The following is a 26,347-nucleotide window of genomic DNA, read 5'->3' on the forward strand; positions in this document are numbered from 1 at the left end:
GCTTTAGTTGAAGGACTAAGTGAAGGTTCTCAGAGGTTAACTGAGGCTACGAAGGCAGGGGAGGGCACTCTTCCTAACACCTCACCAACTGGTCAGACTAAGATACGACAGGAAATTAAATCTATGAACAAAGATTTTGAGGAGTTCCGTACAGAGCTGATGTCAGCCCAGGAAGACCTTGAGGAATGTCTGACAAGATGGACACAGTTTGAGGATGGCTATCTCCACTTTAACAACTGGCTGAAGGAGACAGAAACTTATCTCAGGTCAGAGCTTGATTTCAAGGCCAACCTAGAGGAGAAAAAGAGACATTGGGAACAATATCAGGTAATACTAATAATTGTCAATCAGTTATAGAAAAACATACTTTTGAGTACTTCAGACATTAAACTGCATTGATTTAGGTTAATTAAGAACAGAACAAAGTGTAGTCATGCTCTAAGTCCTCCAGTGTATGAAAAAAGGACTGTATCTTAGAAATGAGAAAAACTTTCATTGAGAATCATGTTATTTGAATAATATAAATAAGTACTCATGAAGTTTTATGACACAAAATAATTTAGAATAATATCTGATATGCCAGTAAATTTATCTTTGACATTGTGTTTTTTCACTTTAAAATGTGATTCCGTAATTTTTCAGGCATTTACTGAGGAGATTCAGTATAAACAAGCCGAGTTAGACCAGGTCAATGAGAAAGCCCAATCTTTACTACAAACTAATGCTGATGCCAAAACCTCACATGCTATAACACAGCTTACAACCCGCTACCAGGGTGTTATTGCTCTATCTAAGGTATGTTATCATCACACAAACTTAGAAGTTAATGCCAAAATAAATAGAAATTAAATAATATTACAGAAAATTGAAAAGTTCTTGAGTCTAGATATTTTTAAAATAAGTTGCAGATCTTTGTCAATCTTTACCCTGCTAAATGTATATTTTTTATATTTTTTAATTTTTAAAAATTGTTTTTTTTTAATTGTAAGGACTGAAATTCAAAATACTCCAAAATAATTAAAAGGTAATGTATATTTTGTGAAATGAAGTAGCTGTTTGTATCTAACTTGTTTTGCATATGTTCATCTTTACTATTTTTCAGCATCAAATTAAGAAAAATTAATTTTGTTATTTTACAGGATATTGTGAAGAACCTAGCCAATTATTATAATAACCATCTGCATTACAAAGATGCTCATACTGAGTTCATTAATTGGCTGTCAGAAACTAAGCTCCGCCTCCAGACTATTCATAGAACTGCAGGGTCTAAAGAAGACATTGGTTCTAAACTTCAGAATATGACTGTAAGTATTGCTTTATATGTGGAGTGATAAGGGATAACTTTTTATGATAGAAAAAAGTTTGAAATTTTGGGGGGAAAATAGATCATGTTCGTGATTATTTGTATATTTGATAACAATGCAATTGTTTTTAGCATACAAACATTAAATTAGCTTTTCATAGTCACCTTGAATAAATGATAATATTTTATTCACCAGGAAATGCAAGTAGCCATGGATCACGGTCACAACTACCTTAGACATGTGCTTGAATGCTCAGAGAAAACTTTACCCAACACAAACACTCGTGGTTGTCAGGTGATCAGACACGAGTGTGAGACAGCCAAATCAGAGTATGAGAACTTGCTCACTGACACATCACAAGCCAAGCGTGGTCTTGAGTCAGCACTGACACAATGGGGTGACTTTGATCGCTCATTTGAACAGTTCCATGTGTGGTTGTCAGCCATGGAGTCAAAGATAAATGCTGATCCAGCTTATAAAACTGATCTTCCTGAGAAAAGATCAAGTCTTGAAAAATACAAGGTAACAATACTTTAATCTTAACTTTCCACATTTCATCTTAATGTTAATGAGGTGTCAAACCATTTATGTTTCTTTTAAAAATCGAAATAACTAGTGATACAGAATTATCCAAAATACAACAAACATGTTCTATGTTTTGCATATCAGGTTTTAATTATTTGTCTTATATCCAATATAGGCTCTTCAAGCTGATTGTTTGGCTCATCGTGAACTGTTGGAGCGATTGGAAGAAAAGGCTGCCAATGTGAATGATGCCCATCCTCAGTCACGTGTCCTTGACCTCAGGTCACGGTATGCTGGTGTTACCGCAGCAATAAAGGAACTTGTAGCCAAACTTGATAGTCAAGTATCTAGTCATGAGGAATATCGTAAGTCATATATTGGCTGCCTTGACTGGATGGCCAACACACGACATCGTCTACAGAGACTCAGTGACTTCTCCGGTGACAGGAGAACCCTACAAGATAGACTCCAACAACTCAAGGTATGCTTATTCTGCATTTAGTTTGTTAAGTGAATATTCTACTATCAACAAATCAACATACAAATAAATTCTTTTGAAGTTTGTTCATTTGACTTTATTTTGAAGGTATTTATTTACAAATAAAGCTTTAATTTAAAATAAGATGCTTGTCCATGTTAATAATTGTTGTGCTGTATAATTAAGAAAAATGACTTTCTAATGTAGGAGTTTAAAGGTGAAATGCGTCAAGGTCAGGACATGGTGAACAATGCCACTCAGCTTGGCGAGCGTGTATGCCACACAACAGCTCCTCGTGGTCAAGATGCTATCCACAAGGAGATACAAACATTGAAAGATGATTGGTCAAGTTTCTCTGCTGCAGTGAATGAGGTAGAGTCGAACCTAGAGGTGTGTATAGGTAACTGGGTGGAGATGGATGACGCCCTGTCAGGATTCACACACTGGATGGAGAAGATGGAGAGACAGATGAAGAACTTGAATGATAGTAAATCTGACAGCTCCAGAAAAGAGAGGCTATTCAAAGAGGCAGAGGTACTGTAAAACACTTATTTTTCGCGAGAACCTTATTTCGCGAATTTGAGGCAAAATGTCCAAAATAATTATTTCGCGTCAACATGAATTCGCGTCTTCCCGAAAAATGTGAAACCGGAAACCCGATGTCATTCGGATAATGTCTGTCCTGTCCGTTCACTAACTTTGCGTCGTTTATTGTGCGACGATGCATTTATATCCATGTCGAATTTTCTGATAGCTTGCTAATCGTCTTGTTAAGTGAAACCGTCTGTCTAAAAATATGTCAACAAAGTTTGATAATTATTTGATATGTGTGTGTTTGTCATGTATTGTCCCTGATTATACTCCGTGCCTCTAGCATTGTTACTAGTAATGCAAAGTGTTAAAGTTTTACTGATTAGCCATTCAAAGGCAAGCAGACGAAAATCAATTAAACGTTACCATAATTTGCCTAACCTGTAGTAAACAATTATGTTTACCCTCCGGCTTAAACTGTAGTACAATACAATAGGATACAATAAATCGAAATGTTACAAATAACTCGCAGGTGCTAAAGCATTTGTACCAAATACCAAAACAGTTATTCTGAAACACTTGAATAGCTACATGATGTAACAAGTTCTGGCTTCGATACTTTCCCGCAGATATATATCCATGTGTACGCATTTTCGAATAGTGTTCATTTTCGGACAAGTGTATAGACAAAGTGAAATATTCGCGATAAATATGAATTCGCGTCTTAGAAAACTCGCGAATATTAGCGAAAATAAATTTCTCGCGAATAATAAGTGTTTTACAGTATGTTTGTTTCCTTTATAAGGCTAAAAATTGTGTATTAAAGAGAATGTAGGACTGTTTTTTAACTAAAAATAGATATTTTCTGTTTAGAGTGAATTGCAAAACCAGATGTAGGCAAACTATTACTTGTTTAGAAGGTTGATCAGCTTATGAGAATATTTTAGCTCAGATTTGTTACATATACTGGGTAATTGTCCAATGATTGACAGCTATGTGATATTTCACACATTTTGTTACTATATATTTGCATAGATTTTATTGTATAATTTAGGACTTGTTGGGTGAGATAGTAAGCAAGAAATCCTCTCTGGAACTAGTGAGGGAGAAAGGTGAAGCTGTTGCCCAGCGTAGCACGGATCCTAGACTCTCCAACAATATGATGCAGCTAGCAACCAGATACCAAGCTCTTGTCTCTGGTGCCAAGGTAAGATCTGATATTATTTGATTAGTGATTTGTGTTCTTTAAAACGTATTTTTGATGCAAGAAAACTTGATATAAATGAACTTGAAGGAAAGTACATCCTGCTGTAAGTTTAAAGAAATTATTTTAATACAAAAATTACTATTTTCAAGCAAGATAATTGACCAAATGGGTATAATTAAAAAAAGTGATATTTCATATTTGGTATGGTTATTGTTTGTAATTAACTTTTCCTATCATATTTTAGACCCTAGTGTCTAACCTGAGTGAGAATGCTAGAGATCACAAGGAATACAACGATGCTTTCCATGCAGCAACAAAATGGTTAGCTAACATGGAGGAACGTGTACAGGAATGTAATGATACAGCTGGTGACTGGCATACTCTACAAGATAGGATGGATGCTATCAAGGTAACATCATAATGATTTATCTATAATGATTATCATTCAAAATGTACTTTGGGGTGAATAAAGAAAATGATTATTTAACATGAAGCATGTTTTTGCATTAGCATTATCATCATTGTCCTCCTTTTAAAAATATTTTCACAATTTAGAAGTTAATAAGTTTATAAAGCATGAAGCATTATTACATATATATTATACGTATATAGCAAAACTTTTAGTTACAGTTTGTCCTTTTGAAATTAGACAGTTTTATATAGAAACTTTTAAAGTCATATTGAAGTACGTTTTAATTGAGGGATTATACTTTGAACGGTTATTGGCCATATTGCTGAAGACTTCTTATCCAAGATAAGTCATGATGACCAAGAATTTAGACATTTATTGTAATGTTAGTGTAATTTGATTGACAGCTGCTTTAATTGATGTTAATTGTCTCACAGAGTATCACAGCTGGTATGGATGAAGGGTTACAGAAAGTAAATCGTGTGTGTGATCTTGCTGAGAGAATACTTCCGAACACGTCGTCCGAGGGTAAACGTCTTATAGAACAACAAGTCACAGAACTAACTAATGAATGGGAGAAACTTAATATGTCTATTACAGACTGTAATGCCATGCTAGAGGTAATTAGTTATTCTGTTTTTTTTAATCAATTCAGTGTCTGTGTTTTTAACAAAATAACAATTAGTATTGTAAAGATTTATAAAGTAATGTTCGTACCTTCACGATTGCTAAAAATGGAAATAAAGGATAGAACAAGCTGCTTAATTTGTCCATAATTGCTTTTTCTTTTTCATTTTGACAGTTTGAATAGCAACTTATCCCAGAAGCCTCAAATTTGACAATTAAAACTTAATTTCTAGTTCATAGTATTTAAGGATAAATGAGGTCTCTGTATAACTTTTATTACTACTATTATTTAATAGTATAAATTTTTCAATATAGAAAGTTCTGTATTTGAATGTTTGTTATATAAATCAGGGTGTACAAGAACGATGGAATGACTATGAGGAATATTATGGCAGCCTGGTTAAATGGCTGGCCGACATGGAGAATACACTAGGCATGGACCCAGAACCAAAAGCCACCCTGGTGGAAAAGAAAACACAACTAGACAAATACAAGGTTTGTTACTATTTGGTGTCAGTGATATTGTTGTAATAAATATTTTTAAATAATTTTTCTATGAAGTTTTTTTTTAAAATCACAATAAGTAATCTATAATGTTTGTCTTGTTTATTTTTACTGTTCATAGATGTTCTGTTTGTGTGAAATTAGGATAAAGTCTGAATCACTCACAAAATAGAACTGTAAGAATTTAGAAATGATTGTGTTATAACTTCTGTCATAGTTAAGTGAATACTAATGATAAATGCAGCCGAGACATAATGTATTGCTGATTTAACATTTTTTTCTCTAATGATATATGATAACAAATTTCAGTTAATGATGAGTGATATAGAGAATCATCAGAGAATGGTGAATGAGTTGGCCGAACGAGTCGCTAACCTGGAGGCCCTCAGTGAGAACCCAGAAATTACAGACTCATTACAAGATGTACAGAATAGATATGACAGAGTTCGCTCTCGTTGTAGGGTAAATATTGTTGAATTATTTCCATGTCTTTATATTTGTGTATCAATTTTCACATTGAGAAACAGTTAATGACTTTGTCTTGAAACAATTACATTGTCAGGATATGGCCTTTGAAACAGTCCAGTGAGTTACCAGACTGCAACAAATATAAACACTACAACATGCATAAAAGAAAGCTTTTCAGCACAATGAACTTTGAACCATGAACTTTTCTCTTTCGTTTATTTTGAATTTTTTTAGTGCTACATAGAATTTGTAGACTTGGATTCTGTTCTTTCTTTTTAAGCCTTATACCTCTAAATTTGTATTGTGCACTACTTTGATTAGAAATAATAACTATTTTCTGTTACTTATTTAAAAAAAAATAAATAGATAAAATTGAGTTGCTGACAGTTCAAAGTATGGTGAGATTGCACATATTTGTATTTGAGCCTGTACTGGTGGCATTAAGTCATTATCACAACCAGTATTACAACAGTTTAAATGATAAAGTGAAAGTATTGATATTTCCTTTATTCAGGAGCTGTTGAATAAGTTGGACCGCAGTTACCAGGAACATCTTGGTTTCCACGAGGCTCAACAGGAGAGTGAGAAATGGTTGCTACAGACCTCATTCCGTTTAATGAATCATAACTCATTGAACTGTAGTACCATGGAACTGACCAACAGACAGCTGGAGAAACATAGGGTTAGTATAATAATCTGATCATACTTTAGTTTTAACAGAATTTAGTATCCTCTTTATATGCCCCCCCCCTCCCCCCCCCCCAAAAAAAAAAAAAATAATCTCCATATGTTGTTATTTTACTCTTATTTTGCCTCAGCACATTTGTATGTCTTAAAAATGACATTTTAGTTTATTAAAATGAAGTACATTTAAATTATTGATTTAATTAAATATAACAACTGCATAACTGAAGAAAGGCACATATTTATTGTCATATTGTTGATTTCTTGCAGTTAGAATCCATCACATGTGGTATTTTAGATGGTTTATCATTAAGCAAAACTGTTTGATCTAATTGCTTTTGTTTGATGTTATAGATATTGCTCAGAGAAATAGAGGAGTATCGCTCTGTCCTTGACAGAGTTAACCTGAAAGGACGTAGACTTATTGACAACAATGCCCGGACACCAAGGCTTGCAGAACAAATGCAAGACCAATTACAAAACCTTGAAGAGAGTTACATAAACTTGCAGAAAACAGCAGAACAAATACGAGTAAGTACTTGCATGCAGCTATCAGTAATATTTAGTGAAAATGCTTTCCTTGATTAAGGAACAAACTATTGAAGCAAAATTTGCTTGAATAAGTGAAATAAACTAAAATCAGGGGGGCTATAGTTAAGGAAATATTTGTCGAGGTCGCGACCTAGGTCAGGGGTTGCAGGTTCAAGGTCATTGCACTCCTTCTTTGTTGCCATTGCCTTCTTTGACTCTAAAAATAGAAAAAAGTGTCTTATTTGTTGTGAATCACGTTTGAAGCTCACATATGTATTTTTTTCACTTACACAGAAATTTGAAGCTTTTCAATATATATCTTTAATGTTGAATCTAACTAAACAGATAAGTGTGAAAATAATCACTAATATATCTTAATCATTTACATAACTAACATTTGAATAAAAAATATTTATAATCAGTATTTTTCATAGGTCTTTGTACAGGCAGAAGTTACAGTGATAGTTGATTCTTATTAACAGTCAGAATTTGTATGCATTTGAAGTAAACGCATGGATGTTTGAATCATTGTAAAATATGTTTTGTCTTTTTCTTCTCTGTCTGTCTGTCCATCTGTTTGTCTGTTTCTGTCTTTCATTGTGGTGTCATTAATGTGCTTTCTTTGCTGACAAATCAGTAGAGAGCTCCCATAATGCATTGGCCAACTTTGAGAACTGCTTCCTGTTTTTGGGTTTCTATGTCTTGTAAAAATGCATGGAAGGCATGTTGGGACCACATTGCAAAGTTCATTATTCAGATTTTTAGAGGAAATGGGATGGATTTGGATAACTTCACTTTAAAACACCTTTATTGTTATTAGATCTATGTCTATGTAAAGGAAACACATTTATCACATGTTGCACTGGAAATTCATCAAAATGTCAGTATCATTTTGTGTCATCCCTATTTCAAATCTAAAGTTTTGAAGAAATCATGTTTTGAAATTTTCTGGAGTCACACTGGACTAGTAATATAAGGACTTCTGGCCGCGTGGGTTCAAATTTTGTCAGGGGCCAGCTTTTGCTTGCTTGAGCAAGAAACTTTACACTCATTGTTCAGTACTGGTTGGTTCCAGGAACAGATTCAAGTGTTTCAATAAGCTTATAGCTTCCAACACAAACTCAAATAAGATAGTATAAACTGAAGATGATATACTTTTTGTAAAGAGCAACTCTGATCAGTTAAATGACATAGATTACATCAGCACAGTATAAGGCTCTGTGTCTTGCTTATTAAAGTAGATTGATAGTTAGACAAAAAGATTCTGTCTTATGTGGGTGGGGTGTGTGTTTTGAAGTGATGAGTGCATTATTCACTTATAATGTAGTTCTCAAAGTTACTTTGCAACTCTTGATCTGGGTGGCCAAACAAAAATATAAAAGCTGTAACTTTCTATGTTTTTAAATAAATATGTAAAATATTAAGGTTATTAATTCTGGTGTCAAACAAATTACTGTATTCTTAAAGTTGAAAAAATAATTATCAGGATTTCACATAACCAAGAAATTATTTATACTTTAGCAAATTTGCCAGAATTTGATATTTATTCAATGTGTGATATTTGTTAATCTAGAATTTGTTCTCTATTGCTTCTTCTTAAACAAGCATTACTAAGAATTTATCAAGGTTTTGCTTACTTATTAAAAATATTAAAATATTCAAGCTTTATGTATACAAAACTATTTCCTTTAATGAATTTTCAAAATGAAAGTTAAAGTAGAAATATATGTTCATTGTGAAAGTGAAAGTAGAAAACTGTTTTTTAAAATATGCAAGTAGGAAATGACAAGAGATACTTTATTTGCTCTTCGCAGGTAGTACTGGATCATATAGATCTCTACTGGTACTAGGGTGAGCTCGTTCCTATTTGTTCTGCTGCTTACATCTGATCTACTTTAATCCTAACATCAAATTTCTCGTGCATAAGGCATTTTTGTTTCACCTTTGTTCATTTGTTCATTTATGGAGAGTGGGGTTCATTGTCATTGACTCTTTGTGACAAAATTGTGAAATATGAAAACATTACATTGGACCAAAAAAAAAATGACAGTGTGATTATTACACAGTAGTTATACACACTTAATATAATTGAATACACAGCATATAGTGTGTGTGAACACGTGCTCTTAATTTAAAGAGTTTGAAATGTGTGTTTTCATAGTTATATATTTTAACTATTAAATTGATGTTCGAAATGACTAATGGAATTTAACACCAAAATACACTAAGTGGCAGCTAAAGAAAAAATGTGTGTTATGGAAGTGACTGAAATCATACACAAATTGACAGTATTACAAACATTTTACTTATAAAGTATTCAATCTTTGTATTAATACCACCCATCAACAAAGTGGAGAGCTGTTGAAGTTATAAATGTCAAATGTCATTAAATACCTTTGATGAAATATATTTTTTCTAATCTTGTTTTATTAACTTGTTGTTCATAGGGCCAATGATACAACAAAGTTATAATTGCCGGATATTTTACTTAACATCAAAGCAAATAATTCAAATCAATACTTATCCAAAGGTATTTAATTACACTGACATGCCATTTTCTCATTTACCAAGAAATGTGATTAGGAAATGATGAACTTCCTATTTTGAATTTTTTTATATGGTTGTGAAGTTTGGGGCCATTTATATTTTATATATTGTTCATATATTTATTGTACTGTGATAAACTTATTTATAAATACAGCATTTTATTGATAAATAATTGTGTAGCAGTAGGTATTCAGGAATCTTAGAATGCATAAACAGATTTTATAGTTAGATTGTTTTTGGATGAAGATTTTGCTTCATTTACCTGAAATTTTGATTTTATTCCAAATGCCTGTGAAAAGTACAAGAAATCTCAAAATTTCCAGCAATATTTGCTGGTGTGTATTTATTTGATCTGTGATTTTTATCATTTTATAAACATAAGTCATGTCTCTAAATTATATAAAAGATACACATGCTTAAAAGATATGTTAGTCAAATATTTATTTTAGATTTTTTGTGCCATAATCTATCTGGAAAAAGAAAACAGAGTTCAAATTTGACCTAAAGTGCTGTTTTTATGATTATCTGGCTGTTTTGTTACATCATGTATTTTATACACAATCATTTTTTAGAAACATACACCATGTTTATTATTATCAAATTTTGGGCTATTTTCTCAGAGTATATATATTGCTAGGAACTTTACTTTCAAGATGAAAAAACGTTTCATAAATAAAAAATGATTTTTTTTGATGATTTAATGCACAATAAATATTTATGACAGAAAAGATTAAAAAAAAACAACACTTTAGAGAGATTTATTAATTTTGATTTTATTACAAAGAAAAAGGTTTTGAATATAAAGGATAAAATTGACATGGTGTTATGTGAAAATTATATCATCTTCACTTTTTATTATTTCACTATTTTGTCATCATATGGTGCTGTTATTATGTTGGGATTTTGTTTATTTCTTAACATTTTCTGCACCAAGTTTCAATTTGGCACTTTAATCCGTCCATTGTTTTATTTTGTTCACACCTTTGCATGTTTTAATTCATTGCAAAAACAATTTAGAATACGCAGGTAGATAGTTGTTTGACTTTAGATTTTTTTAGATGTTTTAATTTAATTTTATTAAAGGTTTAACAGTATAAAGTGACTTTTGTTGCTGCTAGAATTTATAGATATTGAAATTGCTTAATCTGGATTTGCCCTGGAAAAGGAATATTGCTTAATTTTGTCCACTTAGGTGATGGATTGATATGGTTTTTCAATTTTTTTGATGGTTTATCACTTTTAATTTGGCATTTTGATAAAGATGGTGGTAACATTTATATAAATGACTTAAGCTAATTCCTCAATTATTTTATATAACATTTACTGCAATGACTGTTGAATCAATTTGAAATATCTTCTTTTTTTGCTGGATAGTTGGTATCATTTGTAGAGTGTGTGTATTGTTGGTAAACTAGAGGTATAATCAGGTCTAACAACTTCTTTCTTTCACCAGTATCTCTGAAAATGGATAATGGACATTTAGTGATTTTTAAAAAATATATATATTTTCTAACTGTTCAAAATTAGAAAGAAGTAGTTGTACCTGAGAATACCTGTAGTTGATGATGTAGCTATTGTAAATCATTGTGCAGTGTTGGTCAGGGAATATATTTCCTGATTGATTTAATGAAATCTGTGATGAATTATTGGTATTTATTACCTTTCCAATCTGTTTTCTTATTTTATTCTGTTCTGTATTTTCTTGTTATTCTGTTAGTTCCATCATTTAATAGCTTTGTTCATATTTTGGTAACCATAGCAATGCCTTATTATAGCAATGTTATTTAGAATGTGTATTTACCAAAGTTTGATCAGACATCTATTATACTTGTTATTTCAAATACCCTTCTCCTATCATTGACCTTTTGCATGATTGACCTTCCCATATCACATGACCTTGACCTAGAGAACCCTTGTTTACAAGCAATCTACGCATCTTGTAGTGAACTGCTTGCCTAATTCTTGTAATTTTCTTTCTAGCTTGTTCACTGCATTCTAAGTGCATTTAGTAGCACACAAACAAATAAATTATTCAACAAAAAATTTGAAACAAAATCTTGAAACATTGCAAGCTCTTTGACTCAAATCTTTTCTTTAATTGACAAAAAGAAATTGGCTCCCGAATATGACTATTTTCCTGATCTAGACTCTGCACAGAATTTATGGTGATATGTTACCATAGTTACACAGAAATGACCAAAGCACACTCACTCTTTAGAGAGCTAGGTAGAGGGATAAAACCCTGGTTTTATTGTCTGGATTGCAGTGAATTAATACAGTTATTATTGTCTTGTCAGTAATTAAAATCTATATCAAAATTAATTTCTGTGATATCTTTTATTGTTTTTTTTATATATATAAACATTGTATTTGAAATGTTGTTTTTAAACTAACAGCATATTTGTTAGGTATTGTGATATTTTAAATGGACTCCAGATAGCATTTTTTGCTCTATAGATCTGTATTTTATAATTTATTTATGTAAGATTTGCTTATTTATGTATTGAGATGTAATAAAACAATTAATTTATTACACAAGTGTTTTTCATCATACTGCCCATTGTTTCAATTTGAGAGCTAGTAATGTTTTTCTATAGAAGTTGTGAGTTTCTCTGGGAATTTTCTAAGTTGATTGGTTGCTATTTTTAGATAGAAGGCATGGCAACAATGGATGATTGGTCAATTGCTCTTGTAGAATTAGATATGATAATTAGCCTGGTAAAAAAAGGAGGAAGAGCTTTAAAACTCTACACATATTATATAATAAAGTTAACATACTAAGGGTTAAATTGCCAGAACTGTCACAGGATGTTCTGATAGCTCATACAATTGTGACAGCTGTGTTGGTACCCTTGATATGTTAATTTCTGTCAGATTATTTGAAGCCATGACCTGTAAATGTCACAATGATTGGGGTAAATAAATGTAACATGCAACTTTAGATAAATAAAAAAAAACATATTAAATGTCTTCAAAATTTTATGCCCAAAACTGTTCATGAAAAAAAGCACTGAAAAAACGAATATTTTCAATATTCACTTAACTCGTGTGCTTCTTAGCACACTAATAATAGTTTAACAATGATTTGGTTTTAAAATATTGTTTGGCAGAATTAATAATTCACATTTTGTTATATCTCTAATTGCCTTCATTTAAGTACTTTTAACCCAATGAAAAGTAAAATTACCCTTGTTATAAATATACCCATGTATGGTGTAAAGGGAAATATACAATAGTAAAATGTATACAGTGTTTTGTTCCAAATGGATTTATCATGCCTTTTCTATAAAGTGAACAGATGCTCCAAGGTTAGCATAAATAGAAAACTTATAACATTGATGCAATTCTTATTGTTCCACTTTTACTAGATACTTAAAGATATGAAAAGTTATTTCTTAAATTTTATAATTAGAAATTCTTATAAAATAAGTAACAGATCTTTACTTACTTTTATGTCTAAGTAATTGAGTACATTTTTCTGAATGTACGTTTGATACTGTAACATAAAAATATGATACAATTATTATCATGATTTGCATGAAATGATCATGTTTTCAGTCTGTTAACTTGTTTTATTACTGTAGGATCGTCTAAATGATGTCCTGAAACGTTGGCAGGAATATCGGGGTCACCTTGAGTCCACTGATCGGTTCTTGAAGGAGGAATTCCCTCATTGGTTGAAGGAGACTGACAGTGACATTCCAGACAGTAAAAATGATGCCCAGAGGAAAGTTGAGGGAGTTAAGGTTTGTACTTTGTGAATTATACTTTCAATTTAACCTCAAAGTCAATGTTTAAAGTTGGTAGGTTACAGCAACACTGACACAATCACTGGTCATTCTTGTATTTTAGTTTGAAATTTAAAAGAAAAATAAGGAGAAATTTGCAATATGATAATTGTAGTAACTAATTATTAAGCCTCCATTTGTGTTAGTATTCTTGTATAAATGAATATGATAAAAAAATGACATTCTAAGAATAGGTGAGAAAGTATTGATAAAATGCTTGCAGTCATTGGTTTCTTACTCGTTGTCTGTAGAATTGATAGATCTGTTGTTCAAATATTTATTTCATCAAAATCAACTGTGGGGCTTCAAGATATCAGGAATTTTTTAATGTTGATATTTCTTTATAACAGGGAATGATGGACAGACTGTCCACAATGAGACAGGATATTGATAACTGTGCACAGCGATGTGAGAACCTTGGCAGTGTGGAGAACTTGGACGAGGCAGATCTACCAGAAAATACACCTATATATAACCTGGCTGAACAAGTCAACACTGATCTTCAACAAGCAACAGGCGAGGTAAGATATCTATATTTATATGTTATGAGATTTCCTCAAATTTATCCATACCTTTATGAACAAAATACAACTCTTGATTTGGATCCCTCCAGTGACATCGAATTATTTTATGAGAGGAGGCTGTCTAATTAGCTTACAGTTGGTTGGTGGTTCTACAAAGATGCTGAAATCATGCAGAAAGGGTCATATATAAAATAAAAAGATTACTTGCTTATGGGTGACATAAATTATGTCCCAACAGTAAAGCTGAAAAGTTGTAGTATGAGCTTATTAATGTCTGATTGACCTGAAGTCTATCTTATAAAGTTTATGGTGAGTGATATATTATCAATGCAGCAAGAGGGAGAAAGAATATGAGTGAACTAAGCTTTGCCCATGAAAGAAATGGGTAATGCAGATTGTGAGAGAGAATACAAAACAGTAATGGATCTTCATAGTGTTAATGACAAATGTTTGAAATGGTTGTATAAAGTATATAAGAGAAACATCTGAAAGGAATGCTGAAAACCTTAGAAGATACGCTATATACATGTACTTTTGAAATTTAGGAGAACCTACTGAAATGTTTGACAATAATGTAAGTGAAATAATGATTGAAGACAACCAGTTTTCAACAGATATTGGGGATGCATGAATTTTGAAAGTGGACTGTGAACCACTTTCAACCCCTTATGAAAGGGGCATGTTTCTGAAAATAAGCTGTTAAGATATAAATGGATAATAAAGATAGTGGAATTTTCCATTGTAAACACTTGTCATATAAGTAGAACTTCTAAGGGTTTTCATGTTTGAAATATATTGTAAACATAAACATGAATAGACAGTGTTTCTTCTGTAAGAAAAATGGGTGCTTTACCAGAATTGGACAGAGTAACTTAACATGCATTGAATTTTATTGCCAAAACCTCACAAGGAAATTACAAATCAAAACAGACATATTCTACAATGTACTTAAACTTAGCCACATTTGTACATGTTCTCTTAACATGTCAAATATGCCCATAAATGTTAAATTAAACATTTATTTCTTTCTGATTATATGCCCATAAATGTTAAATTAAACATTTATTTCTTTCTGATTGTTAGGAAGCATTTGACTTTTCCTTTCTCAATTCTTTGTAAATAAATATTGTTATTGATTTACTGTAATTTTGTGTACTTGTTCTTTTCATCCCTCTCTATAATGTCATTGTGAATAGTTTGTACAGACAATTTATAGACCCACTCAATGTTTACTATCTTTTCCTATGTCAATAATGTCAAATCTTGCTTCTGTTTATCATAAACTATTCTCCCATATCATTCTGTTTTATGTTCCTTGTATCAGTTTTATAGTGTTCAACATGAAGGTTTTGATGAAAGTTTGTACCTACTGGGGTTTATTTATTTTTCTTTTACTTAAAAATGTGTGTTATAGTACAATGATAATGACCATTTCTTTACTGTTTGTGAAGCAACAGTTACTGGGATCTTTGATCTAGATTACCCAGAGTTGTCCATTAGTACAAGAAGAAATTCAGATTTATTTTCACAAAATTTGATCAAATTTATTCCTAAGAATCAAATTGAATATTTATTTAGAAATTTACTACTTAATGACTTAGTTTCATAGAATTGATAAATGTTGAAAATGAAGTTAATAACCTGACATTTTCTTTTCCTAAGGAAATAACCATTCATAGTATCCCAATAATGCAGTCAGTCAAATTCTCAACCCATATTTGTTTTATCGATTAAAACATTACTTATTTGGTTGTTTTGGAATGAATAAATTAAATGGGAAAATGATAAATATGTATAAAATTTCACCTGATCAAGCTTTTTTTTGTAGACAATTTTAGAAACTTGTCTGCTTCATTCTTTCAGCCTTTATTAAGTAAGCTTGACCAAATATATGTAATCAAATAATATATTTTTTGTAATAATTATATTAATCCTTGCACCCTCATTCTGATTTTCGATGAAGATTTATTGAAATCTGTTTACCCAAATGCTTGACTTTTATTACAAAAAAATCCTTTTACTTGCAACCATTACCCTGAGTATGTTCCCATAATTATGATTCTTACAAGCTAAAAACCTATTTTATAGCTTAAAATTGTCCTGTGGTTGTTTAGACAAAATTGCTATCCATAAGGTATTTAAAACTTAAAATATTAAAATTACTGGGTATTTAAACTCAAAATATTAAAATTACTGTTTTTGTTTTCTTTTCTTTTAAGAGATAAGGTTAATTTCTGAAGTACCCAGATATTCCTTTGTCTGTTGAAATAAAGTTATAACTAACAATATTTTACACAAATATTTCAGCCATTGAAATCTCCTGTTATTACTAGAAAGTAAATTAAGTCCTCATTATCTAATCTATATTTGAACAAAGTGTCAATAATGTTACTTTGTCACAAAATTGTTATATTGAATACACAAAGACTTGTGATCTATGATACCAAGGGAATCTTTAACAATGCCAATAAGTTTACTTTAAATCAAACAACTTTTAAAAGTTGAAATTTTGGATTGTATCGAAACATCACTGCAAGTTATTTTAAAATTGGAGAAAAGGGATTGCATGAAAATAAAAATACTGGCAAATTTTGATTAAAATACTAAGGAGATAAAAAGATATACAGACTTAGTTAAAGCACAAAAAATTGTTTAACATATAAGGAAATGGGACAAGCTCAGGGCACAATGGACAAAAAGGAAAGAAAGGAGCTGAAGAAACTCAAAAAACAGGAATTAAAAGCTAAAAAGAAATTGAAGAAAAAGAAGATTAAAGAAAATTCTGGAATAAGAGAAGAAAATGCACTCCAGGCTTTGGAATCCATTATGGTATCAGCAGGAAATAAACTGAAGAATACAGATTATGAGCAGTCAGAAAAATGGGCAGAAAACCAACAAACCTCTGCTGGAAACACCAGCTTATTCACAAGCTTTATTCCAGAAAAGACGAGGTATATGACAGACACTGATATGAATAGCAACTATGGACAAATGGACGATGCTGATCAAAATTATCAATTTAATGCATATGAAAAGTATAACAGAGGTGAATTTGCAAGTGACGGAAGAAGGGAATTTGCTTTAATTCATGCTGATATCTCAGAAGAAAGTTCTATCATTGATGAAGAACTTGTTGAATTATCACCCCTTCCACCTTCTCCATTTCAAGATAGAACAGGAGATGCTTTAAAAGAAGATGTTGGTATTGTAAAAGATGGTTCTTCTGCAACCTCGCCTCTGGACAAACTTGATTTAGATTTTTCAGATTCTGATGGAGATAGTGATTCAGATACCAAAACTATTAGTGAAAAACACAAAGAAGAGGTGTTGGAGAAAAGTATTGCAATGAAAGAAGATGTCAAAAAAGAAAGCTTTGAAAATGTAGCACATGAGGATAGCACAAGTCCTAAAGAATATGAAATTGATGTAAAAGATAGAATACTAGATGTTGATAATGATTTAAAGGCTGAAGTAATTGGTTTAAATGAACTTACTGCTGATGCACAAGTTGAAAATGATGGCATAAAAGATGAATGCAATGGCATAAAAGATGAATGTAATGGCATGAAAAATGAATGCAATGGCATGAAAGATGTATGCAATAGCTTAAAAGAAGAATGTAATGGCTTGAATGATGAAAATTACGGAACAGTAAATGAAAATTACATCATGAAAGAAGAAAGCAGTACTAATCAATTGACAAATGAATCAAAGAATCAAGAAATCTTAAAGAAGGAAAAAGCTCAAATTCATCATGAGTTTAGAAGAAGTCAACCTAACACAGAAATTCTGAAAAATGATTATTTTCAGCAACTTCCAGACATGTATAAGTTAGAAATCAAGGATGAATTAATGCAACAAGAAATTCCAAATTGGTACAAGAAAAGTAAGAAAAATTGGTCTGATAGAAAAAAGCATGGGGAGAGGCATAAAAATGTTACTTACGATGGTGGTCATCACAACAAAAAAGACAGGGTTGCAAAAACTAAGAGTGTAAAAAATGATATGAATAGTAATTTAGATAAAGATATTCAGGGAAAGAATCAATTGCTTGCCCATTCAACACCACGACTACTTGATGATACAGGAAGTCTATGTTTTACTACTAATTTGAGTACTATAGGGTTTACCAAGTCACAGAAACATAAACTAGGAGAGAATAAACAAAAGTCAAAGAAATCAAAATCAATTAATACCTTACAGCCTGTAAAAGAAGTACTAACTGATAGTAACCAGTCTTTTGATAAGATTGCAGATATCATAAACATTTCTAAAAATAGCAATAATTCAGAAAGTGAATCTGACGAACATAACTTGAGAGACAAAAGTAACAGATATAAGGAAGATAACAAATATGGTAGACATTCAAAGAATAGACAAACATTAAGGTTTCTAGAGGACAGGAACGGGAAAGCCAAACAGCAGAATCGAAAATCTGATGATTATGTTGCTGAAAGAAAGAACAAAAAAAAGAGAGAAAGAGAAATCAAACAGGCTAAGCATATTTTAAACATTTTTTAATTAAAATTTCATGTTTTTTCATAATAATTCTGTAAGTTATATGAATAAGCCAATTTTTCTATCATTGCAAAGTCTGTATACAATTGAACTAACCAAAAATCTTGTTTTTGTGTATTTGCAGGTTGAGCGTCGCTTGACTCAGCTACGTGACAATATGCAACAATGGGATGCTGTTGATAGAATGAGAGTTGACTTGAGAGCCTGGCTTCATGACATGCAAGAAGAGGTAGATGACCTTGAGAAACAACCATCGAAACTCCATGCAGAAGCATGTGAAGTTGATATTGGCAAGCTTCAAGGTATCCGAGAAGAGGTTCAAGCCAGAGGTCCGGCTGTTGAAGGCCTGTTAGCTCGATATAGAGAACTGACTGAACATAATCCAGACCTGCAAGACCCAGTTGTCGTAGCTGTCAAGGAAGACTGGGAAGAATTGCTAGGACAAATTGAGAACCTGATAGAAGATAGAGAACAAGCACTACAAGCAGCAAAGGAGCTTCAAGCCCGAGAAAATGAAATGGATGATGATCTTGAGAACTATATCAATGCCCTTGAGAAGATTGAATCAGCTGATGTAGCAACTGTGCAGAAATCTGCAATGATGAAGGTAGGTGATAATGTACCCAAGAAATTGTTGATTTTTCTTTGACATTGATGTTGTACACTCTGAACTTAAGATCTTAGCTGATCTAGAGTTTTTTTTGCACAACACTTCAGAGTAGAACTATTTTACTTTATTTACATTGGTAAAGGGGAATCTGTGAAATAGTTGTAGAAATATTTGGGGACAGTATTTCTATAGAAAGTTTGAATTTCACAAAGGTTTTGTGCTGAGTTTGCAATTTGTATAACTTTGTTAATACTGCTAGCTAAATTGGAGTGAGCTGATAATGACCGGATAATTGGTAGTACTTTGGTTTGTGTGTTGCTACTTAAGGTGTATGTTCAATTGATCGTTAAAACGTTTTTTTGCAAGGTTTAATTTATAGTGTGCTAATACATTATGTGCCAGTTAATACGGTGATGTGATTACAAAACTGTTGAGTTTATAACAAGGTTTTGCATTCACTACACATGTCATTCATCATCATCCATTTAATATTTAAACAATTAGAATGAAATAATGTAGCTGTGGTCATCTTTAATATAAAATATAATATAATAGAGAGAGCTTGAAAAATATAGAGAAACAATAGACCTTTGAAAGAGAAATGCATGACATAAAATGGGCAGTAGCATGGTATTTGTTCTGGTTATGGTCAACTTGACACAGTCTTAGTTATGTTCTATACATTTTTTTCAGACTATATATAAATGACTTTGGTCACACAAAAATGGGGATTGCATTATTATAGTATTTTATTTGTGTGGTTTGACACATATGAATGACCTGGAACTCATAGCTAAAGGAACAACATGTTTCCTACATGCAACATTCTCCTTGGTTTAAACATAATTTAGGTTATTAATTTTTTTTTCACATTTATTTATAGTTGCCAACTTGCTTTGCATGCAGTTTAGTTATTTTATTTCTCTTTTTTTATTTACAATTTCTTCACACTTAAACATTTTCAGGTCACTTTTTTATACTGACATATTTATTTTCTTATTGCCCATTTTAATATTAGATATATTAGTCTTTACAATGCAATGGGATTTATAATTTATTCAGAAATCTCTAATTGACCTTGTACTACAATGTATTTGGTTTATATTCCAGAAGTTCCCCACACATTTCCTGATATATATTTAGACCAATATTATTTTAGCTGATATTTTTCATATCTTAATATATTTGTAGATGAATGTCCCAATATTATTTTTATCCTTTAACCTCTAGAATGGAATCAGTTTAAATCTTGTTCCCGTACCATTTTGATCTTGTTAAATTATTTAAATCCCGTCCTCTAAAAGTAGTTTTAACTGGATTATAGGCTTGTCTATGAAAAAGTACATAAATATAAAGGAGAGATAAGAAAGCTTTTCAAAACAACTGTAGAGGAACTCACTTCAGAATTTAATTTTATATCAAAATAAATGATTGAAATAAATTTTGAGTGTCGTCTGCTAAAAAGGAATTTGGCAGTTCACCAGTTGCGATAGACTTGTATAATACGGGTATTGGCGAATCAATGATTGCTGGGTAGATAAAGTCCTTAGTATGCTTGCTTAACATTATTGAAAGCCAATTTAAATCAGATGTAATACTATTACGCCATGTACTAAGGCAAAGTTCTAACTTGGAATATGATTATAGGTAGATTTAAAACCTTGAATAAATAATTAATGTAAAGTTACCTTAGTGATCTGACAAAGCATCCATAAGATGCTAGTGACCAGGTTTTATGTGTGAGACTCACCTTTCACTGTCTGGAGGAAGGACAATCACATGCATTATTCATACAAACTTGAAAAATATTGCACATTTTTTCGTTGGTTTTTGTGCTGATTCATGGGAATTTTTTTTCACGAGAACTTAAAAAAATATTGCACAAATATGAGAAAAGTGCATTACGGTGATTGGAACATCAGCACTGTCATGAAGTGATTTTTGGACTTGTTCTCAATTTTACAATGTAAGTAGTCAGCATGTAGTTATTGGTTCAGTATAAGTGAGAACCAGTCTACAGTTATTGTAACCTACTATACATATATTTACTGTAGTTGTCGTTAACTTAGATTATACCAGATGCACTGCACTGCTTCCCTTCTCACTATTATTCTACTATTAAAACTTTCATACTGTCATTAAATCTCATATTTTGCTTCAAAAAATAAAAATAATCTTTCTTTTCTTTTTGCATTATTACTTGTTCCATTCATGAGCAATAGATACTTAAAATACAAATTTTCTAAGGTTAAAAGGATATGCTTGATATGGCAGATTTTACTTTTCATTAATATATACTAAAAGCTCAATTTTGTTTAATTATATATTGTACAGAATACATTTGGCATAGATTAAACCGTCATTTATATGATCAGATATGTAAACTGTTGACGGCAATTATCCAAAGTTTGGAAGTCTTTGTGAGTGTATTGATCTCTTGATCTTGAAATATTTACGGGAGACCTGTTATACCATAAATTGGCGCGAACCATTAACATATGCATGCAGTGATAGGAAGACATGCCGAAACGTGATTTAAACGTTACCTGTTAATGTAAAATATTGGATTAAAATGTTTACTGTGAATCGGTGAATCGACGATGATAAAGTTATAACCAATATAGAGCACTCGGTGGCTCAATGTTGACAAATATTTGTTCAGTGCTCATACACCTTCACTTTGATATCACTTTACAAAATAGATTGACCACTGTAGTGGCGGTTTACAACGTTTCGAGATTTCTGTACAGTTAATGACAAATTTTAATGAATTGGTATTTCATGGTTGATAGGTAACACAACGGCACAGACATTTAAGTTATTGATATACCATACAATTGGACTATTGATTTTTAAAATTTATTCTTTAAAGTAAGTTAACAATTAAATATTGCATATTGTTTTTATGGATGTAAATTGCATTGTTTCATGGATTATCAAAGTAATTCTACATGTTTTGGATTAGTTAAAAAAAATGGCTCAGTTTCGTATTATAAATTGCTCCAAGTGGAAAATTAATTAATAAGAAGATATCATGTATTTTCTTCTTTCATTCTGTTTCATTTGTTCTTCTGTCTTCATTCCATCTTCACACCATGTATCACACATGTTATAGCTTGTATAATTATTTTATCATGGAAATACATTTATACTGCTTTGTTTTAGTAACAAGTTTTATAACAACAAATTTTTAACATTTTTAATAAATCAGATTGGAAACTTCAATATTTAGAACAATAATGAAGACATTGGCTAGTTGAGTACAGTGAACAGTTGAAAATGTTATTAAAATTTAAGTCTTTATTTATGCATGTCAAATGCACATTATGATTCATGCAGTATCCATGTATTTCTTGAGTGTTTTGTATATCTAATGCTGTGTGTGTTTTTGAATGCAGTGAAATAGACAGTTTTCTCTTTCAAAACCTGATTTTAAAGAATGTCAGCAAATGTTTTCATAATGCTACCTTATTATATATTTGAATGATATAAATTTAAAAAAAAATAGAATGCAAAAAATGTAATATGAAATATTGATTTGAAAGTTTGACTATTCTAGTAAAAGTAATCAAGTAGATTGATTGTGCAAAAAAATCATTTGTAAAGAGTTTAACAAAATAAACAGAAAACTTATCAATAAAATGTTTTGAGATCTGTATTTCTTTTCATTACAAAATTTTAAGTGTTTGTTTAGTCTTAACATAATCCTGTCTGTGTAAGAAATTTACTGACATTTTATGACAATGTTCAGTGGAAGGAACATAAATTATCTGCTGACTTCGCATAGAAGCCAAAGAAGATTAAGGGTAATGAAAAACATTAGTTTTGAAAGGGAAAATTATAGTCTTGTCATAACATAAACTTTGAAGTGTGCCTAATGCGGCAACATGGCAAAGCTAAGCTGTAACGCAAATATAACTGTAATGTTTGTGTGAAACTTGCATGTTTAACTGTAATATTACTTCAAAATTAGTTCAGCACTCCAAACATAATAGCTAATTTTATCATGGTTCCTAGAACCAAAGTGCATTTTAATATTGGTAGAAATGATAAAACACATTCAAAAGGAGTTAACACAATTGAAGTAAGAAGTTTTTATCATTTTCTTTAAAGCTTTCAACATTTTGATGCAGTTTGATTAGTTTTTAAACATTTCATTCTCCCTGATATTTTCAAATTAAAGCATTCTAATGGATTTGTATAGGGAATTTGTTCCTAAGTAATATTTTAAACAGCTTGTTTCACACATTCTAGATTTGTGCTCCTGGAAAGTTTTATCACTAACAATGTATCATCAGTATTAAAATGAACTTATTTTAAAAATGATAAACGATAAAAGTGGACACATTCTAGTGTTGCCTAGATGCTAAACATTAACTAAAGAATTTCCTTTCTTAAATTACAGAAAAGACCTTTTATACTGAAGTATAAAAGATGCATGATACAATCATGTAAAAATTAAGGCTATAAAAAGACTTTTGTTTAAATTCTTATCTTTCGTTAAAACATGTCTGCTTATTTAAGCTTAAATGTGTCTTAAAATATTTCTAATATTGGACAGTAGGTTTATAAAAATGTTATTTTGAAAAAAAATTAGAATTATGTCTATATGACAGTCGAATATTTTGAGACCAAACATTTTCATGATGTTGTACATAGAAATATTGCCCGTTGTCAGGCTTTTTTTTGAGGCGTGATTAAGATTGAAAGTAAACAAGTATCCTTTTATTTGTAAATTTACTTTCTTTAGAAGATGAAAGAAAAATCAAAGCATTATTTTTTGCTTGTATATTTTTGCTTTTGCTAGAATGTGTCACACATAATTATGTTATATCACTACAGAGATGTTTATACAGAAAATATTTTCTCCTTTTGATTGATAATGTTTGAAAAAGTTATATATCACTGACTTTTTAATAAAAAAAAGTATTAAGAATATTTTATAAACTACTTTTCCTTTAAATACATGATTAATGAGTACTTACCAGATTTTTATATGCCCGAAAGAATTTCGGGCATATTATGTTATACCCCCTGGCGTCCGTCCGTCCGTCCGTACGTCCGTCCGTCTGTTAGCAATTTGGTTTCCGGAGCATAACTTAAGTTCCATTTGGCCCACAGTATTCAAACTTCATAGGATGATTGCCCATATTGGGTAGAAGACCCCTATTGATTTTGGGGTCACAAGGTCAAAGGTCAAGGTCACTATTAGCTAAATACTGAAAATGGTTTCCGGAGCATAACTTAAGTTCCATTTGACCCACAGTATTCAAACTTCATAGGATGATTGCCCATATTGGGTAGAAGACCCCTATTGATTTTGGGGTCACAAGGTCAAAGGTCAAGGTCACTATTAGCTTAATACTGAAAATGGTTTCCGGAGCATAACTTAAGTTCCATTTGACCCACAGTATTCAAACTTCATAGGATGATTGTCCATATTAAATAGAAGACCCCTATTGACTTTGGGGGTCACAAGGTCAAAGGTCAAGGTCACTATTAGCTTAATACTGAAAATGGTTTCCGGACCATAACTTAAGTTCCATTTGGCCCACAGTATTCAAACTTCATAGGATGATTGCCCATATTGGGTAGAAGACCCCTATTGAGTTTGGGGGGTCAAAGGTCAAGGTCACTATTAGTGAAATACTGAAAATGGTTTCCGGAGCATAACTTAAGTTCCATTTGGCCCACAGTATTCAAACTTCATAGGAGAATTGTCCATATTGGGTAAAAGACCCCTATTGATTTTAGGGTCACAAGGTTAAAGGTCAAGGTCACTATTAGCTAAATACGTAAAATGGTTTCCGGAGCATAACTTAAGTTCCATTTGACCCACAGTATTCAAACTTCATAGGATGATTGTCCATATTGGGTAGAAGACCCCTATTGATTTTGGGGTCACAAGGTCAAAGGTCAAGGTCACTATTAGCTTAATACTGAAAATGGTTTCCGGAGCATAACGTAAGTTCCATTTGGCCCACAGTATTCAAACTTCATAGGATGATTGTTCGTATTGGGTAGAAGACCGCTATTGATTTTGGGGTCACAAGGTCAAAGATCAAGGGATTCCTATCACCTTTAAACTGGAAACAGTTTTCGCTCAATAACTCAAGTATTAATCGAACTACAGCTGTAAAATTTTATAGGATTAACAGCTTTATACCCCTGACGTCTTGGTGTCCATCCGTTGTAGCATTTTTACTTACAAGATAACAACTTGATGGTGGTGCTTTGAAAACAGCAACTGTATATATACATGAATGTTCTTCAGCTATAAAGGAGGATTGCTTTTTGAAGGAGGTTATACTGTATTTAATTCCCATGTCTTCCTCACTAAAAGAAAGAGTACTTTCGGGCATATAATGCTCCGCCTAGCGGTGCTCTTGTTGAATATTGGTTGGAATAAATACTAGACTATATTATTAAAGTGTCCGACACACTTGGATGTTGGAATCTGCATCAGTGTCAGCATCACTTTTGGTTAGATTTTCTTACCAATCAACATTTTTTTTCCTGTACCATTTAAGGACTTTGAATAATTGTTCTTGACCATCATCCCTACTTCATGGCAAGCTGACATAACTCTGTCATGGACTCCGCTTTTTTCAACTTCAGAAAGTTTTTTTGACTTAACTGCTCTTTTCGACTGAAAACATTGGATAAGTTTTTTCGACTTACAATTTTGGATAAGTTTTTTCGTACCATATGCAATTTTTTTTTCTATACCCTTTTTAGTGGTCATCCTCCCCGCATCCAGGCAAGAGAACTCTTTCAAGACTTTTGACAAAATTATGCCCCTTTATTGATTAAGAATTTCTTTCGTATAGTGTACCTAACTCAAAAAAGTATTACTATAACTTTAATGTATTTTACTTTGAAACTTTGAATACTTGTAAGTGAAACCATCATAACATTCTCACCAGAGGATATAAATCTGTGAAGAATCTGTGACAAAATTATGCCCCTTCTCCTACTTAAAACTATGGTACAATTATTTTTACTATGTTACTGTTATACTATACCCTATGAGGTATTATTTTTGGAACCTTATTATGCCCATTTTTCTTTTCAATAAAAAATAATGTTTAG

General features: G+C 31.5%; 1 protein-coding gene across 1 annotated transcript in view; it reads left to right on the plus strand.

Moving 5' to 3' along the window:
- The window catches only part of LOC132742790 (muscle-specific protein 300 kDa-like), a 127,500-nt gene that overhangs the window by 95,891 nt on the left and 5,262 nt on the right, over positions 1 to 26,347 (plus strand). Inside the window, 16 exon segments of the mRNA XM_060731265.1 lie at positions 1 to 327; positions 643 to 795; positions 1,140 to 1,304; positions 1,500 to 1,826; positions 2,005 to 2,310; positions 2,515 to 2,841; positions 3,893 to 4,045; positions 4,290 to 4,454; positions 4,892 to 5,074; positions 5,433 to 5,576; positions 5,895 to 6,047; positions 6,568 to 6,735; positions 7,092 to 7,268; positions 13,400 to 13,561; positions 13,954 to 14,124; positions 18,770 to 19,252. Of these exon segments, the coding sequence (XP_060587248.1) occupies positions 1 to 327; positions 643 to 795; positions 1,140 to 1,304; positions 1,500 to 1,826; positions 2,005 to 2,310; positions 2,515 to 2,841; positions 3,893 to 4,045; positions 4,290 to 4,454; positions 4,892 to 5,074; positions 5,433 to 5,576; positions 5,895 to 6,047; positions 6,568 to 6,735; positions 7,092 to 7,268; positions 13,400 to 13,561; positions 13,954 to 14,124; positions 18,770 to 19,252 (3,564 nt within the window).

This window comes from Ruditapes philippinarum, unplaced genomic scaffold (assembly GCF_026571515.1).
Source record: "Ruditapes philippinarum isolate M1 unplaced genomic scaffold, ASM2657151v2 ctg57_1_1_1_1, whole genome shotgun sequence".
Taxonomy (NCBI): domain Eukaryota; kingdom Metazoa; phylum Mollusca; class Bivalvia; order Venerida; family Veneridae; genus Ruditapes; species Ruditapes philippinarum.